Source organism: Haliotis rubra, unplaced genomic scaffold, assembly GCF_003918875.1.
Source record: "Haliotis rubra isolate DU_JTF1 unplaced genomic scaffold, ASM391887v1 Scf1415, whole genome shotgun sequence".
Lineage (NCBI taxonomy): Eukaryota > Metazoa > Mollusca > Gastropoda > Lepetellida > Haliotidae > Haliotis > Haliotis rubra.
Window position 1 is genome coordinate 88,185 of NW_025765354.1, and position 19,257 is coordinate 107,441.

The 19,257-nt window shown below is 41.2% G+C and overlaps 1 protein-coding gene across 1 annotated transcript in view; it reads left to right on the forward strand.

Moving 5' to 3' along the window:
* LOC124269056 (cadherin-related family member 1-like) overlaps positions 1–19,257 on the forward strand; it is an 89,801-nt gene that overhangs the window by 1,409 nt on the left and 69,135 nt on the right. The window contains exon 3 of the mRNA XM_046704073.1: positions 167–330. Within this exon, the coding sequence (XP_046560029.1) occupies positions 167–330 (164 nt within the window). The remainder of the gene's footprint in view (positions 1–166; positions 331–19,257) is intronic.

Here is a 19,257-nt window from a genome sequence, read left to right on the forward strand (position 1 = left end):
AACTTATGACAGCTTCTGTTTATATAATCTGATTACCGCAATTTTGATCTCTGCAAATATGACATCGGAATGAAATAAAAGGTCGTTCTAAAGTGCATTATAATATACTACAATTTGGGCACAGCATAACTAAATTCATCAGCACGAATCTGCCAATCTATTCCAGGTACTGCTATCGGTGTTCTGACTGTGAGAAATGCACCCCGTTCCCACATCACAGTGACAATGTCATCGACAACACAACAATACGTGTATTTAAGTCAGCATACCAGCATCTCTGGCTTCTATAACGCCAGTATAGTTCTGCAGAGACCGTTGGACTACGAAACAGTAAGGCGTACATGTATATCTATAGTATGTTGCATTGATTCGCTGTAATTCATTTCCAGATGTATTGTTATTGTTTTGATGGTAAAGTTCCTCTTGTGTTTCCTTCTTAGGTTAACGTCACTGTTGCCTATTTTCCTGCTGGTTAACAGGTGACGTTGGCATAGCAGGTAATACAAAAGCCGATGCTGCAGCTAAATCAACTCTTGACAAACTCAAATCTGTTCATCAGAGGAGTAGTACATTCAAGTTCGTGCTAAAAACACACAATCTTTTAACCAGTGTATAAGAACACTTTTTTTTTAAATTAAAAGAAAATACCATAAATCTAGAGATATTCACACGACAAAAGCCAAATTGCAAACATGATATTCAAAATTAAATTCTAAACAGACAAAATTAATTCACACAGTGCAACGAAACAGAAACTCTCGAGCACGTCCAACTACACTGCTTTCACTACAAACAACACAGAATCGTGCTCCAGCGTTCACTGGATACAAACACACACCTTACACTACAGACACTTCTAAGCCCACTAAATAACACCCAAACTTTAAAGGCCTCAGGTATAATTCTTATCAAAACTGGTCTTCTACTTCGCATATAATCCCATATAACCAGATAGTGCAAACTCAGAAAATACAAAAACAAAACATAAAAATAAAACAAGTACTAATTTAAAGAATACAAAAGCAAAACATAAAAGTAAACAAAACAACATATGTTATATTTGGGATTACACTTTCTTTGTAAAGTACAAATTCTAGTACTTTTTGAGTTGAGCCCCATCCGGGATTCGAACTCACACCCTCAGAGTCAGGCACCTAATCGCCGGCACACAAAGTCAGCCGCCTAACCCACTCAGCTACCGCGACTTCCACAAAAATGGAAGTCGGACAACTGGTAGTCTAGACTGCCGGCTTTGTGTACCCCTCTGATAAGTGTTAATTGGCACGGCTCCCACGACCGAAAGCTATGATTACACAATGCCATTTAGAAAGTGGTCAAATGTAACATATGTTATATTTGGGATTACACTTTCTTTGTAAGCTCTAAATTCTAGTACTTTTGAGTTGAGCCCATCAGGAGTTCGAACTCAGAGTCAGGCACCTAATCGCCGGCACACAAAGTCAGCCGCCTAACCCCTCAGCTACCGCGACTTCCAGTTGTCCGACTTCCATTTTTGTGGAAGTCGCGGTAGCTGAGTGGGTTAAACGTGCTGATTTAATGTGCGGCGATTCAAATGCCTGACTCTGAGGGTGTGAGTTCGAATCCCGGATGGGGCTCTCAACTCAAAAGTACTAAATTAATGCTACAAAAAAGTGTAATCCCAAATATAACATATGTTACATTTGACGACTTTCTAAATGGCATTGTGTAATCATAAACAAAACAAGTACCAACTAAACCATCCCGTGGTTCATTCCTGACCAATTCTTTCAAATTTCCGAATTCAAAATTCATACAATTTTAAGAATGCAACCTTAACGCTTTTCGTGAAATTCAACTGAAACTTAATCCCGTGTTACACGCATGGTACACTCGCGTGCGTCCTACTATACTGCATACACTACCGACAACACGGAATGAGTTCACTAGACACTAGCACACACCTAACACTACAAACACTTCTAAGCCCACTAAATAACACCCAAACCTTCAAAGCCTTTGGTATAATTCACACGGGACTCAAACGCGTTGCACACCCGTTGCACATGCGTGTTACACGTGTTCTCAACGCGTTCAAGGGGAATGGACGTTTAGGCAGTAGTGTTTAACGCCAGTATAGTTCTGCAGAGACCGTTGGACAACGAAACAGTAAGGCGTACATGTATATCTATAGTATGTTGCATTGATTCACTGTAATTAATTTCCAAATGTATCATCATCAAAACGTGAGGATCCGGGTTAGAATTAATCTTGAGTAGCCCATGCTTGTCGTAAGAGGCGACTAACGGGATCGGGTGGTCAGACTTGCTGACTTGGTTGACACATGTCATCGTATTCCAACTGCGTAGATCGATGTTCATGCTGTTGATCACTGGATTGTCTGGTCCAGACTCCATTATTAAAGACTGCCGCTATACAGCTGGAATATTGCTGAATGCGACATAAAACCCATTCTTTCATACTAAATGTCTCATCCTGACGGTGTGAAAGATTTTTTATCGGCTGACAATGTTTTTCATTATGAGCCGATTACGACCAATGAAATGGTAATTTGTGAGACAGTACATGAAGACGGCTTTGTGCAACATCCACAAATCCATGAAGACTTCGTAAACAGAATACAACCTATACAAATGTCGTGTTTGTCCACCTTCATCCGTTAATGGTTACCGTCTACTACTGTCCTATCTCGTGGGGAAAGAAAAAAACTATGACAGCTATCATAGTTATCATAATGAAGAGAAGGTAATGTTTGTTTAGAATGTACAATTTTGTAGGTTGGATTGTTAGAATGACAACTACTGCTTTGCAATGTTAATCACAAACACTGTCAGTTACTTTTCACAAAAGTTGTGCAACACGTGCAACAATACCGTGAGCACAACACATGCTCAGGCTTTTTAAGAACACTTGGTTTTTTAACAATACATTCACATATCTTTGACCACCTATTTGGACTTTCACGCCGATTGTATTCGGAAGTGATTAATATCTGGCGTTGACGTGTTAGGTATATTTGGTACTTTATAAAACGTTCGTAATCTCACTCTAACACGAGTGGGTGTAATGTTCATCTGCAGAATTGTTCTCTTAATACATAGTGATGGACAATAATTCTTAACAAGTTCTGTTTATGAATGATAAAGACCCTTTTTTTAAAATTTTACATTCAGGATGGCAGCTCGCTGAGACTGCTCTTGACAGCCACAAATCCATCAACACCGGTAGGTAGAGGGGACAACGTTATGAAAGCCTGTTTCCAAACACTAACTCATCACATCCAGTGGGAAGCTGCTTGTCAGCTGCATGAAACCCTGTTTCCAAACACTAACTCATCACCTCCAGTAGGAAGGCTTGTCAGCTGCATGAAACCCTGTTTCCAAACACTAACTCATCACCTCCAGTAGGAAGGCTTGTCAGCTGCATGAAACCCTGTTTCCAAACACTAACTCATCACCTCCAGTAGGAAGGCTTGTCAGCTGCATGAAACCCTGTTTCCAAACACTAACTCATCACCTCCAGTAGGAAGGCTTGTCAGCTGCATGAAACCCTGTTTCCAAACACTAACTCATCACCTCCAGTAGGAAGGCTTGTCAGCTGCATGAAACCCTGTTTCCAAACACTAACCTGTTTCATCACCTCCAGTAGGAAGGCTCCAGTAGGAAGGCTTGTCAGCTGCATGAAACCCTGTTTCCAAACACTAACTCATCACCTCCAGTAGGAAGGCTTGTCAGCTGCATGAAACCCTGTTTCCAAACACTAACCCATCACCTCCAGTAGGAAGGCTTGTCAGCTGCATGAAACCCTGTTTCCAAACACTAGCTCAACACCTCCAGTAGGAAGGCTTGTCAGCTGCATGAAACCCTGTTTCCAAACACTAACTCATCACCTCCAGTAGGAAGGCTTGTCAGCTGCATGAAACCCTGTTTCCAAACACAACTCCTATCACCTCCAGTACGAAGGCTTGTCAGCTGCATGAAACCCTGTTTCCAAACACTAACTCATCACCTCCAGTAGGAGGCTTGTCAGCTGCATTAAACCCTGTCAAACACTAACTCATCATATAAAACCCTGTTTCCAAACACTAACTCATTCCAGTACGAAGGCTTTGTCAGCTGCATGAAACCCTGTTTCCAAACACTAACTCATCACCTCCAGTATAATGAAGGCTTGTCAGCTGCATGAAACCCTGTTTCCAAACACTAACTCATCACCTCCAGTAGGAAGGCTTGTCAGCTGCATGAAACCCTGTTTCCAAACACTAACTCATCACCTCCAGTAGGAAGGCTTGTCAGCTGCATGAAACCCTGTTTCCAAACACTAACCCATCATCACCTCCAGTAGGGAAGGCTTGTCAGCTGCATGAAACCCTGTTTCCAAACACTAACTCATCACCTCCAGTAGGAAGGCTTGTCAGCTGCATGAAACCCTGTTTCCAAACACTAACTCATCACCTCCAGTAGGAAGGCTTGTCAGCTGCATGAAACCCTGTTTCCAAACACTAACTCATCACCTCCAGTAGGAAGGCTTGTCAGCTGCATGAAACCCTGTTTCCAAACACTAACTCATCATCTCCAGTAGGAAGGCTTGTCAGCTGTCAGCTGTTTCCAAACCCTCATGTTTCCAAACACTATGAAACCCTGTTTCATCACTAACTCCAGTAGGAAGGCTTGTCAGCTGCATGAAACCCTGTTTCCAAACACTAACTCATCACCTCCAGTAGGAAGGCTTGTCAGCTGCATGAAACCCTGTTTCCAAACACTAACCATCACCCTCCAGTAGGAAGTCAGCTGCATTTGTCAGCTGCATGAAACCCTGTTTCCAAACACTAACCTCATCACCTCCAGTAGGAAGGCTTGTCAGCTGCATGAAACCCTGTTTCCAAACACTAACTCATCACCTCCAGTAGGAAGGCTTGTCAGCTGCATGAAACCCTGTTTCCAAACACTAACTCATCACCTCCAGTAGGAAGGCTTGTCAGCTGCATGAAACCCTGTTTCCAAACACTAACCCATCACCACCAGTAGGAAGGCTTGTCAGCTGCATGAAACCCTGTTTCCAAACACTAACTCATCATCTCCAGTAGGAAGGCTTGTCAGCTGCATGAAACCCTGTTTCCAAACACTAACCCATCACCACCAGTAGGAAGGTTTTGTCAGCTGCATGAAACCCTGTTTCCAAACACTAACTCATCACGAAGGCTTGTCACCTCCAGTAGGAAACCCATCATTTCCAGTAGGAAGGCTTGTCAGCTGCATGAAACCCTGTTTCCAAACACTAACCCATCACCTCCAGTAGGAAGGTTTGTCAGCTGCATGAAACCCTGTTTCCAAACACTAACTCTCATCACCTCCAGTAGTGGGAAGGCTTGTCAGCTGCATGAAACCCTGTTTCCCAAACACTAACTCATCATCTCCAGTAGGAAGGCTTGTCAGCTGCATGAAACCCTGTTTCCAAACACTAACCCATCATCTCCAGTAGGAAGGCTTGTCAGCTGCATGAAACCCTGTTTCCAAACACTAACTCATCATCTCCAGTAGGAAGGCTTGTCAGCTGCATGAAACCCTGTTTCCAAACACTAACCCATCACCTCCAGTAGGAAGGCTTGTCAGCTGCATGAAACCCTGTTTCCAAACACTAACCCATCATCTCCAGTAAGAAGGCTTGTCAGCTGCATGAAACCCTGTTTCCAAACACTCACCCATCATCTCCAGTAAGAAGGCTTGTCAGCTGCATAAAACCCTGTTTCCATACACTAACTCGTCATGTCCAGTAGGAAGGCTTGTCAGCTGCATGAAACCCTGTTTCCAAACACTAACTCGTCATCTCCAGTAGGAAGGCTTGTCAGCTGCATGAAACCCAGCACTAGTAGTGATGCTCTTAATACATGCACTTAATATTTCATTTATATACCCATATTTGCGGTAAGTCCATCGTGATGTTCAAGTATTTGAATATCCACTGACTGAAATTCAAAACAAGTGGTACACTGTTAACAGATGTATTTTCAATTTTGTGTAGGACGGAGTCCGTCAATACGTGACAGTCATCATCACAGACGTCAATGACGTCCACCCACGGTTCAAAGGGCTGCCCTACTCCGTCTCTGTTCCAGAGGTTGTATGCCATTCTTTGAGTGGTGATCTTCTTTATAAAATTCATTTATACCTCTAGTATTAAGCAATATTTACACCGTTGTATCCCAGTCTTTACAGAAACGTTCATGGTTTATTAAGATTTTCCAAATTGCCGTTTAATGAGAGAAATGCTTACATGAATGCTTACATGAAGACGTGGGGGAGGTAAAAGTGTTTTTGGGGAGGAAATGGGGAGAAAGGGAAGGTGGGAGGAGGGGACACAAGAGAAGATGCTGTTTTTGGAAGGGGAGAGGGGAGGATTTATGTACACGTCTGTGTACATGATATGACTAGGACTAAAAATACAACCGAACTGCATCAGTATTACACGTTTACTGCCGCGAATGAAATGCTGTTACGTGGAAAGACATATATTAATATTACTAAAGCGTTCATAAAATAGATTGATTTCCATATGCTGCTTAAAGCTGTTTGAAATGTTCTCTTGCATTGTTTTTCACTATTCATATTGTATATATACCATTTGTTTGTATTCATTCAATTTCATATAAACCCTCTGTGAAAGTAGGTTTGTCAGGCAAAACATGTACTGTAATAAAAACCTTGAGATCTTGAACAAATAATAATGTTTCAAGGTATGTTTACGATCAACAGCACATAACAACAGGCATATGCAAATACGATACAGGGTGTGATTCTCAAGCAAGTCCACACGGTCGGAAAGACTGTGTGTACCTTATGTATTGCAGGCCTGGCAAAGTCGCCGCATTGAGGCCATTAATAGTCACAGGAAAGATCATTCCATATCCGAGGAAATCACAGAGGATTACCTGTAGCGTTGTTTTGAGGAGGATTCGGTGTCGGTGTTCAGTTGGTTACAAATAGTAAACTGCTGGAGAGTGTAACGCATTAATTTTCTCCTGTTTAGGGACCGTTCCTGATTTATAGCTGTGGGTGTGTGGAGAGTGAGCGCGTGCGTGCGTGCGAGAGAGAGAGAGAGAGAGAGAGAGAGAGAGAGAGAGAGAGAGAGAGAGAGAGAGAGAGAGAGAGAGAGAGAGAGAGAGAGAGGAGGATTGTAAGGGAGGGGCACACATTTTGTTCTGGGGAGGTAAGACGGTCATCAATTTTATTAGGGGGGTCATGTTGATTTTGTAATGCTCCTCCATAAAAAGCATCATCCCCCTCCTAGCCATAACTTATGCACGGTCCCTTGGGATACTGCAGTATGACTCGAGCAACGTGTGGTCTGCGTAATCGTATCACTTTACATACGATCTTTTGCTGGTATAGCGGCCATTTGCACAGTCTCTACTAGACACAGCATTCAATATCCTCTCAATCACAATCATTGGCGTCCTTGATTCTGCTGTTATCCCACCTCAGATCATAAACCGCCACCTGTGTGGCTGTAAACCTTCAATTTGTTGAAGAAGGAAACGTGAGTTATCCTTGAAGGGAACTCTTCTATCCATCGCAAGTGTTGTCCGCTTCGTCGATGTCGATGATCTGCTGTCTGGCAAGACAAGAATTGGCATTCGGACTGGGAGTCTTGCTCTGATTCCTTAAACCACAGGCAAACTGAAGCGCAAATAGGGTTGCGCAACAGAGAAAAAAATGGCCATTCTATATGCGCTATTTGCGCTACAGTTTGTCTGTGCTTAAATGCGTAGACCTCCTCGAAGTGTTCTGTGTTGCCAAGCATGGTACGATCTGAAAGGCTTGCTGGCTGAAACATGTGTCAGAAGTGGATGGTTTGAATCCATCTTGACGTGGTGGCGACCAACACGACGACGATTGTTTTACTGAAAAAGTCGCCATAAGTGAATAAAAGTGTTTCTAAGGAAGTTGAATCGGAGAGCAACGCCACTCTGTGAGGTACCAGGTTGAAGCACATCTATTGCGCTCCATTTACGTGGCATGTCGAAACTGCTCCAGAATGTGTTTGTCTGACTTATGCACTTCTTAAGACTGTATTCAATGGAAATGATAAACGTCTGGTTGTCTGGCCGTGAACATTGCTGTCTATATTTCCCGAATATGTCATGCTTCTCGCAAATGTTGTGCAGTTCGAACTTGAATATGTTTCTTCGCTCATTTTAAGACGCTCTTTCTCTCTGACTCAAATCTAAAAATTCATTCAAGATAACCAATGAAAACAATACATGTGTTGAGTTTTCTATGGGTTCACAAGTAACCTTTTATGCTGACTGGACGAGACTGACTTTACGCAATTGGGAACCGATGACATGTGTCAACCAAGTCAGCGATCCTGACCACCCGATCCCGTTAGTCGCCTTTTACAAGCATGGGTTACTGAAGATCAATTCTAGCCCGGTTCTTCACGGGTGGACTGGACGAGAGACTGACACCGAGTGTATCTGCTTTATCCGCTTTAGTCCGCGTGACACTTCCGGTTTTGCCCAGATCATACTTTCCATACATTACGATACAACCTTCCTACCATGTCTAGTCATTTACCATAAACATGTGATAAACTACTAAAAACCTTGATTCTGAATTTTTTTATGCCATCTGTATAATGTGAACATAATAAATGCAACATAAGTTGATACTATAACTAGTGGTTTTCAATTGTATAATAGTGTACGATGATGGTCATTATTATGTATCGGTCGTAATGAATAAACAACACTTTCATCCAATACACCAGGGGCGGTGGGGTAGCCTAGTGGTTAAAGAGTTGGCTCGTCACGCCGAAGACCCGGGTTCGAATCCCCACATGGGTACAATGTTTGAAGCCCATTTCTGGTGTCCCCCGCCGTGATGTTGCTGGAATATTGCTAAAAGCGGCGTAAAACTAAACTCAGTCAGTCAGTCCAATACACCAATTAGATATTTACGAAATGACCAAATAACACAAACTGGTATCAAAGAACCTTTATCTTCATACAATATTTACACACAATGCAGTAGATTTAACAATGTACTCATGCCTTTTTATTTCTGTCAGTCATACACATCTATATTTAGATGACAGTTCATTTGCTTCTAACATTTGCCTCTAAGTATACATTTAAATGACTCGCTTATTTCAGAATGATCCCATCAACACTGTCATCTTCACCGCCAATAGTACTGATCCTGACACAGGGATTGGCGGTCTTGTCAACTACACTTTAAAGGTATGTGCTTCTGTAGATTTCATACAGTATCAAATGATATCGATTCAGAAACGCATAAGAACAGCTTTATGAAGATTTGTGTTTGATAAATTTGATAACATTCATTGTACTTGTATAAAAAAAGCCAGTAAGTTTTCCATGTTTAGACATCACATCCGGATTACAGAAGCAAGTTTAATGTATCCAGGACAGGGAACGTGACACTGATTGGCGCCCTGGACTACGAAACATTCAATTTCTATCAGATCGCAATTGTGGCTACTGTAAGTACATGTATTTGATAAAACTTGGTTTTTAGATCTGTGTATGTTCTACCCTATGTATTTACGGTTGGTTTGTTGTGTAACACCGCACTTAGCAATATTCCAGCTGTATGACAGTATATCTGTGATTCTAATTCTACTTAGTATGTAACATGAGTTCTGATTGGTCAATGCTATAAATTTCCGACCGTATAATCAGCATATACGGTCGCAATTTGAAAACCGATTCACCAAAACCTTTAAATGTATCCCTACACTTTTGGGGTAACGCTGCTTTGCAGGACATTGTCATTTGCAGAAGCCATAGGTCAATTAACTGCCCTATCCAGCTAAAATGGGTGGACTTTGTGTTAAAAACGACAAAATAGTATCATAAATTTAATTTTAAGTTCAAACAACTAACTCGCAACGGGCTGTTGACCCAACACTGTTAGATCATGAAACAAGATTATGACGTCATTATGGAGCGTGACGTCACCTGCTCAATGACGTCATTTGACAACAGAACTGATAATGGCCCGTAGTTAAGGAATCAGCGGGCCGCTCGTTTCTGTAACTAGAGGGCGGTTTCATCATAACTCCTTCCATTTTATCTGTAATACTATAATCTATTCATCATTGTCAGATTTAGTCTGTGTGCACATAATAAACGTGTGTAGTTTGAAAAGGGAACTACTTTTTCTGGCGATGGTGTAAGTTCAAGGAGTGATATGATTAACCTTTGACCTAGAGGAACTTTGACCTGCTTTAAATAATGAATTTCTTTCACGAAAATTTTTGGGGCACGATGACCCGCACTCAGGTCACCGAGTCCGTCTTATAGTGAAGGCTACCATTTTGTTTCGGCGTTTTTGTGATTGTAACAGATACACATTGACGTGCATAATTCGGAAAGCCTTGTCGCACCTATTGTAGTGTAATTATTATCTATTGTACACATTTTAATTGTAATGCTATGTACTTAGTTTCTTTCTACATCCACTGTCCTTTGGATATATTTCAATTGTGGGGTATATTATTAGTATATCAGTATGTTAGGGTAGTCATGTTAATGTAGATATTTTCCATTTTGAAGACGGCTCCTCAACCCGTTTTCTTATGAATAAAACCTGTTTAGGTTAAAGATAGCTCTATGCAGACTGTGACATAAACGGCACGTTTCTTCTAAAAAAATGCGAAAAAGAGGCAAGCCAAACAATCAAGGTATAAAAATGATCCGGACAACCAACAATGAGAGTATATTAGGAGCAGCCAAAGCAGAGATTGCTAAACTTTTGGTTGCTCCCGTGACATCATCAGTGACGAGTGCCTTGCGGCATATAGTTTGTCAACAGACCTTTACCAGGCTACTCAGGGTTCCCAGACCTTATTTACAGCCAATCATCGTCGATGGAGATTGAGCTTGGCACGGACTGTACTTCAATGGCAGCGACGTGACTGGCAGAGGGGCGTTTTCACTGTTTTATGTGTTCAGAGCTGATGTGAGACTGCATGTTTACCGCTGAAGACGAGCGCGAACTGCTAAATGCTGCTTTCAGAAGGACGTGCTGTTAAGCGTGGTTGTTATCATAACGTTGCCAGGAGGAAAAGGGGTCATAAGAGAATACTACTTTAAAAGCTAAGCGTAACGTAGATGACGTTCTTCGTCCGAATGTCCCACCGTTTCTACAACAACTGCCACGTGGCGAACTAATCCGTATGACAACGTCAAACTCCACACAGCCAGAACTGTAAAGAACTTCATTGCAGTCAACAACGTGAGGGTGGTGCCGTGGCCTGCACGGTCTCCAGACATGCAACAACAGAACACGGATGACATGATTAGTCGTGTTCCTCCAGCCAGCCAGCTAGAACCTAACCAGGACATCCAAGAAAAATGATGAATTATTCCAATACTGACGTGTTCTGTGCGTCGGGGAGGTTTTGAGTGTCTAGTAGCATATGGGGTGTTCATACGCGCCATGGATGTGATGGGCATTGTACAATTTGAGATCTTTGTCACTTTGCCCATTATGTTAATAGCTTGGTTTACTACTGCTCCTCAATTCGAGTTACGTTTGTTGAGCCTTTTTACTTCATTCATCTTTGTTTGTGGTTTTAAGACTAAATCGATTTAAGACTATAGCAAATTTCGTTTGGCTGGCAGTTTATTGATGTTCAACAGTTTAATCCCATGGTCATTTTAAACCTTAAATCAGTTACGGTACCGTACACACTCATGTTTATTCCCCTTCCAGGATGGAGGAGGTCTGACCAGCGAGGCCCAGCTGTCTGTGACTGTAACAGATGTCCAGGACAGACCACCATACTTTACTGGAGGGCCTTACTTACCTGATATCTGGGAGGACCATGCTGTGGTGAGGCTGTTTGTATTATACACCAGTAGTTGTTTGTGACTGTAACAGATGTCCAGGACAGACCACCATACTTTACTGGAGGACCTTACTTACCTGATATCTGGGAGGACCATGCTGTGGTGAGCTCTTTGTATTATACACCAGTAGTTGTTTGTGACTGTAACAGATGTCCAGGACAGACCACCATACTTTACTGGAGGACCTTACTTACCTGATATCTGGGAGGACCATACTGTGATGAGGCTGTTTGTATTTTACATCAGTATCTGCTAAACAACCAGTCGTAACTAGACAAGAACATTATTGTCAAGTAGAATTATAAAATATACTGTTTTCAGAACAGCAACGTCGTGACCATCTCAGCACTTGACGGAGACAGAGGCAACCCCAACAACATCACCTACAGGATCACAGCTGGTATTTATGTTTCATATTCTCAGTAGATGAGGTAAATGAAATTCTTGATAAAGGTATGCTCGTACAGTGTAATGTCCCTGTGATATATTGTAGGCACCTGTCCTACATATTTCAACATCAACCCAACAAGTGGAACAATTGACCTGATCAAGGATGCGGACAGAGACAGCGGGACAATCCTCCAGAACAACGGGATATGTGTTATCAATGTCCAGGTGAAATTTTAAGTCCTAACTAATATTATAATTCTATTTAGAGACAGATATGCAAATATCTGCATTACTAACTGCTTATGTTTTCAACTATCCTGGCCAAAAGCAATCAATGTTCCATTTTGTCACTTTCGTTCTTGCGTCTTGGCTGAAAGCAAGTAACACCACAGTCAGGACATTGTTATGCATTCTTTTAAATAAGATCATTTCGTTGTGTGTGTGTTTGCTCGTTTGGGGTATGATACTGCCTCATACAATTATGATTTATGCAACCTGGAGATTTGTTAAAACCGAGACTTAGTTTCCATTACCTGTATGAGTCTATGTGAAGAGACAGTTCTCGGTGCCCTACTATAATTACGACCTAAATATTAACTCACTCTCGGTCTACTGTGTGGTCAAGGCTGTGGAAGTGACGTCCTCGGGTACATTCGGTGCTACCGCCAACGACACGGTGACCGTGACAATCAAAGACAAGAACGACAACTCTCCTACGTTCAGCAGCTCCCACTACGAGGCTACCATCCAGGAAAACATGCCGGCAGGGATAACCATCACTTTCATGACACAATCAGTACATGTAGAGGATTTGGATCAGGTATTGCCATATGCGTGTGCACGTCACATGGGACATGGAGTGTCAGAGTTATTTCAGTGAAATCCTGACACTTTGGCAACCAGCGATTTAAGATATACACCACATGAAATAAAGGAGGAACAAAATATTTGTTTTAAAGCATAGACCATCATTGTTAGAGTTAACGTACTCCTCACAAAAAATTAAGCAACAAGTATTTTCAGTGTAAAATCAGTGTAATCTCGATTGCGATTTGTGCCGAGATGTTACTGAAAGGTAAATATTTAACGGAAACACAGCATTTAGTGACTATCAAATTAATTTATCAGATAACATTGATAACCTCATCCGAACACAACCACCCTCAGAAGAAACATGCAAAATGTGTGGCATGCACGCGATCCACACTTTAAACATGCACATGATCGGTTAAAACTTACCAGTAAACCTACCTGTAATCATTCCCCTGGTCCTAACTTCATTTTTATGGATGATAATGCCCGTCGACATCGAGAAAGAGTTGTTAATGATGCTGTTTAGATCAATAACATCACACATATGGACTGGCCTGCAAGGTCATCTGCTTTTAATCCCATTGAACATGCTTGGGACATTATTGGAAGTCGTGTTTCCGGTCTCCATGTTCATCCCAGACTCTGGATGAACTTGAGCATGCGTTACAGAGAGAATGACAGAACATTCCACACCAGCAACACGACAAGCTCATTTGGTCAATGTGAAGACTTGTAGCGGGATGCATTCGTGCATATGGTGGTCATACGCGTAACTCAACACGGCTTCACTGTCAAAAACTGACTTAAACATTTTGCACGACTGTTTCACGGGTACATGCTTTTGATGATGTAAGTCTATTATTGCAAAATTCCATTTCATATCATTTTGGGAATCGTGCGTACACACGTTTCACCTTTCTATTTCCTCATTCAATGATTTGCAATTTCAATATATGAAAAAGTAATGAGACAAAAAAATGTGTTGCTTAACATTTTGTGAAGAGTATATTTAAGTTAAAAAAATGAGGACAAGCCATTTTTGTTGAAGCAATAAATAAGTTGTGCATAAAAGGTTCCATGCCTCCGTGGTCTAATATCTTTTTTGTATCATACCTCAGGAGAATAGTCAATTATTTCCTAGATTTTACGTTGGAAAATACCTCCGTGTGCATGATTGTTTAGAGCACGGTTCTTATTATAGGGGGACAACGCCAAGCTATCGCTGACACTAGATTCATATTCATCGACGTACTTTGAGAATGTCCCGTCCACGGTCCAGGGATCAGCAAGTCTGCTGATCAGAGTGAAGGATAACACCGTCCTGGATTATGAACAGAGACAGAGCATTACACTGACGGTAACACAACGAACACATCTGCTTTTGATATTTCCAACATTAGTACTTCTTGGGGCGTATTGTTGGCGTTTGTGGAAATACTTGGGTAGCCAATGAAATGCCACATAAAAGCGTTGCAATCAATATATATTTCTCATCAAAAAGTTTAGACTCACTAGTGTCAATATAGCCACTTACTTCAGGCAACTTTTCTAAACTAAATTTTGCAAAATATTCCATACTGTCTAAAGGTACTGTTTACACATGAACAGATGTATTGTAAAACAAATTCGTAACGTTGAAAAGATTATTGTCATGAGTTCAGTAAATGATGAAAATCAGTGAAAATTGGCGAATTCTTAACAAAACTTTACATCTCAACGCAGCTGTTCACATGCACGATATTTGCACATGCTTTTTCAGAAATTGATGCATGATCCTCATGCAATTTATCTGCATAAAGATTTCAGTCGGTTCCCCCCAAGTTAGTGGAGAAATCAGCCTTCGACGTAACCATATATATACATAACATATAGTGAGTATTTTAAGTGAGTCTAAGCTTTTGAAGAGAAGAATACATTCATAAAAAAAGTAGGGGAACTTCATATAACTTACGATTTAAAGAATTGGGAGATATATCGGAGTCAGTCAACGTTGATATGATAATAATAAATGTTTTAAGAGTGCATTACTACTTGCACGTCCTTATGACCATAGTTTTTTGTACAAGTCAAAACATTGATTACACAACAGTCTCGTTTCCTGTTGATTAGGTTCCGTCCTATTGCGCAGCTTAGTACAATAACCAGTCCCGATTTTGAGACCAATTATTTAACTGGATTCATAAATATTAATCAGTATTATTTGATACTTGTATATTGCAACACTACACTCCTTCTAATGCTTGCAAACAAGTCGTGCAGCGTGCTCTGTCGTACAGCGAGCTCTGACAAACGGAAACCTTGAAATCATGGAAATCTCAAAACGAGGCTCTGCCGCTAGAAAAGTTTGGCGGTCTGGTACGGAATTGATATTATATCAATAATACTGTGCGTTACAAAACTACACTGAATAAGCGCGAAAAACACATAATTAATGTAACCAGTGTGCCAAATGCATTGTGAATCATTTTACGACCTCATCAAACAGGGGCAGCCTGTGAAGTCTTACTTAAGGTCATGCTGCCTACACCTCGCCATAAAATATAGAAATACGATGTTGTTAAAGTTAAAATTAACATACATTTGTAAATACCACTTTTAGTATGTAACAAGGAATTGGAATGCAGTGTAACTATAGTTGTTTGTGATGTATAGTTTCACTTTCACACGAGAAAATTCGGATCGGCTGAAAAGGTTGTCATTGTCTGAATAGGTTAATGAGACTCATGTTTCGGTTTGAGTAATCACTCTTGAAAGATGATTGATGTATGACGTTAAATTTACATGTGTGATTTATATTTTCAAACAACAACAACAATAACAACAACAAAGCCCCGTCTAGAAACAAACGCTAACAACTGTGTGATGCAGGACGATTGCCAAAATTAATGGTCTCTACAGTGATTTATCGACCTGCTTGAAAACCGTCAAAATCAAGAATGACACCCCATGCACATGTATGGGGCTACTTTGTGCACGTGCATCCTATGTGTTGCGTTTAGGGGTGGTGATGGTGGTGCGTTCGTAAGATGTCTGTCTTTGAAATGTTTGTAAATGCTTTTATTTCTTATCAAAATTGAACTGACAGGTTCCCCTAGTTTTTTTGGGAGTTTAATAATAGGGGGGGGGGGCACTATCCACGTTGGAGGCCGTGAAGTGTGCGAGGATGTAGGGGGGTCCTGGTGCATTCTCTCCCAAGATTAGATTAGATGCTCCGAGATGCAATTTTCTGCTTTCTGAAAGTAAAATGACTCCATTTACGTTGTCTCCAATTTTGTTTAAATATTAGTTTTTCCTGCTACGTTGGACCAAGTTTTTTATAGTTTTTCTAAACGTTTCTTTGTTCAAAATTGAAGCATGTGTACATGTTCTAAACTAAACTTTATAAATATGTTTAGACATACATGTATATATGCAAAACAACTGTTTTGTTCAGTTTAAGTATTAATATACGATACATGATATACATGATACCTTCAGGTTTGTACAATATTACTCACTCACTCAGTTTACTCATTGAAACTCAAACAGTTGAGATAAGACAGTCAGAAAGATTTTTTTATTTATGATCAACTATGAAAGTAACACATTTACACTTCCAAGGGAATATCAAAAATGATTTTGACTCTATTATACATTTTTAGCCGCATTTGAATTTCCTCCAGTCTGTCTTCCTAGAGTAGATGGTGTGTGGACTTGGAGTCAAAGGAGTACTTCTGTATGTGTGCAGCATTGCCAGTCCAGTTAGACGTTCAGTGCTCATTGTTGCACCTGTCCACAGCTTGAGCCTCCGAAGATAGGAGAAAGACCTCTCTGGTATGGTCATGAACTCTGCCAGGATGGCATATATTGCCAGAAATATGTCTTCATTACACTGGGCCAAGGACTCTGATGCTGTAGTTGGTCTCTCCAACTCAGATCTCAGGGCAAACATTCTCATCCACTTTTCAACCTCTGCCTCTCAAACGTGGTCACAACAGCATAGGTGAGAAACTAATCATGGTATGACAAGATAGAGGCAATGCACTCTTCATCTACTCGATCATGGTAGCTTGGGATGAGATTCTGTGCGGCTATGATTGATTGGTAAAACTGTCAAACCTTGCGTCAAGTTCTGAGAGTACATGAGAGTATAGAATATAATGCATTGAACACATTGATCCTGCAGTAATCACTGACAGTCATTAGATGGGTAACAACATTGGCACGATGCCGTTGAGATCCAGTAACTCGTGGCCTCGCGATGTCAATACCAGCAGTTCGCCCAATGCTGACAATTCTATCCAAGACTTCTGACCATATTTCTTCTGTGCGTGAGTTTGCAATGCATTCAGGGGAGACAGCAACATCAAGGTATGCACTACACACGACACAGCCTGCAAGGAAAGAGTAACACTACTGCAGAAACCTAGTACAAACTGGGCAACAACCAGGGCAACGATGAACTGAGAATGGGTCATCAGGCGAATGTATGAACTGGCATCTGATTTTGCATCTCCAGTGCTTGAATCTGCAATCTGATCCAGACTTTGCAGAACGGTGTGGTAATTTGCCATCAGTTCAGACAGAGTTGATACCTTGTTGACAGGGCAAGATTCAAGACATGTGATCTACAATTTACGAAGACGGCATTATGATATAGTGCCGCAACTTTTGCCTGCACTCCATTAAGGCCCGAACTCATACCAGCAGCCCCATTATAGCCTTGTCCAGCTAGATATTTCATGTCCAGTCCCCATGATGTCAGGCGTCTCATAATGGCATCCGCAATGGCCTGAGCATTCATTTTCTTAACTGTCACAAATCCCAAGAAGACTTCTCTGATCTCACACTCACGATAAACATAACGGGCACATATGGTGATTTGTTCGGAAGCTGAGATATCCTGTGTTTCATCGGCCATAATGCTCCAATATTTAGGAATGCAATTCAATATTCTTTCTCGAATTTCTGATTCACATAATGAAATAATTTCATTTTGAAACTGTAGAGAAGTGTACTTCGAATTTGACTTTACCTTTTTGAGGTGTTCACACAGATCTGGATCAAACTTGCTCTTCCATTCTACAAAGAAGGAGAATGGTAGGTTTCTGTAGCATCTGTGTCAGTGCAGAATGTGTCAGAAGCAGTCATCGACCAGGCTATGGCATCTTCTATGCTTTCAACCGGGTCCAGTGTAGTTGGACGCTCATTCTCCATTTCTTTGAGCAGTGATGGAAGTTGATGGAACATTATCGCTGAAAGAACAAAACTCAATCTTAATTCATTCGTTCGAATAAGCATCAATAAGGATTAATGAGGATTAACTGTTGTAAAAACGTTGTAATCAAAGGGACGTAACAAAGGCACCAGCGGTTCACTGTTGGACATTTATGTAATACATGTTCGTTTTCCTCCCAACCAGCTTAACGTAACTCCTACCAGTTCTATCAGTCTCCCCTTGACCTCATCCCATAAATATGAACCTCGCTTTGTTGTTACGTATGACTGTTACATGATTAAGAGAACCGTACAAATTTCTCACTGTACAATGAATCAAAGTGCAATATTTACCTTGTCTTTTTGAAGAACATTACTTTGATGTACATTTGCTTCGGTGTTTTTGGTTTGCTTGACAGGTTTGGGCAAACGAAACGTCCACACCAGAGGGAAACAGTGCATCTACCACCATTCATCTGAATATAACAAATCAGAATGACAACAGTCCCAACTTTACCATGTCAGAATACAGCGCATCTGTCCAGGAGGGTAGCAGCTTCTCCACATCTGTCATCACCGCCAAGGTATTTGTAACAATGTAACATGTAACTCCACGTACATTGCCTACAGCATCTGTCCAGGAGGGTAGCATCGTCTCCACATCTGTCATCACCGTCGAGGTATTTGTAACAATGTAACATGTAACTCTACGTACATTGCCTACAGCATTTGTCCAGGATGGTAACATCGTCTCCACATCTGTCATCACCGTCAAGGTATTTCTATCCATGTAACCTCAGCCACAGTCTCTACACCAGGAGATTCCCAGAAGGATAGTAAGGTTTCCATAAATGTCCTCACCGTCAAGGTACGTCTAACATTGTCACATGTAACCTCAGCCACAGTCTCTCTCCACCAGGAGATGTCCAGGAGGGTAATAAGGTCTCCATAAATGTCATCACCGTCAAGGTACGTCTAAC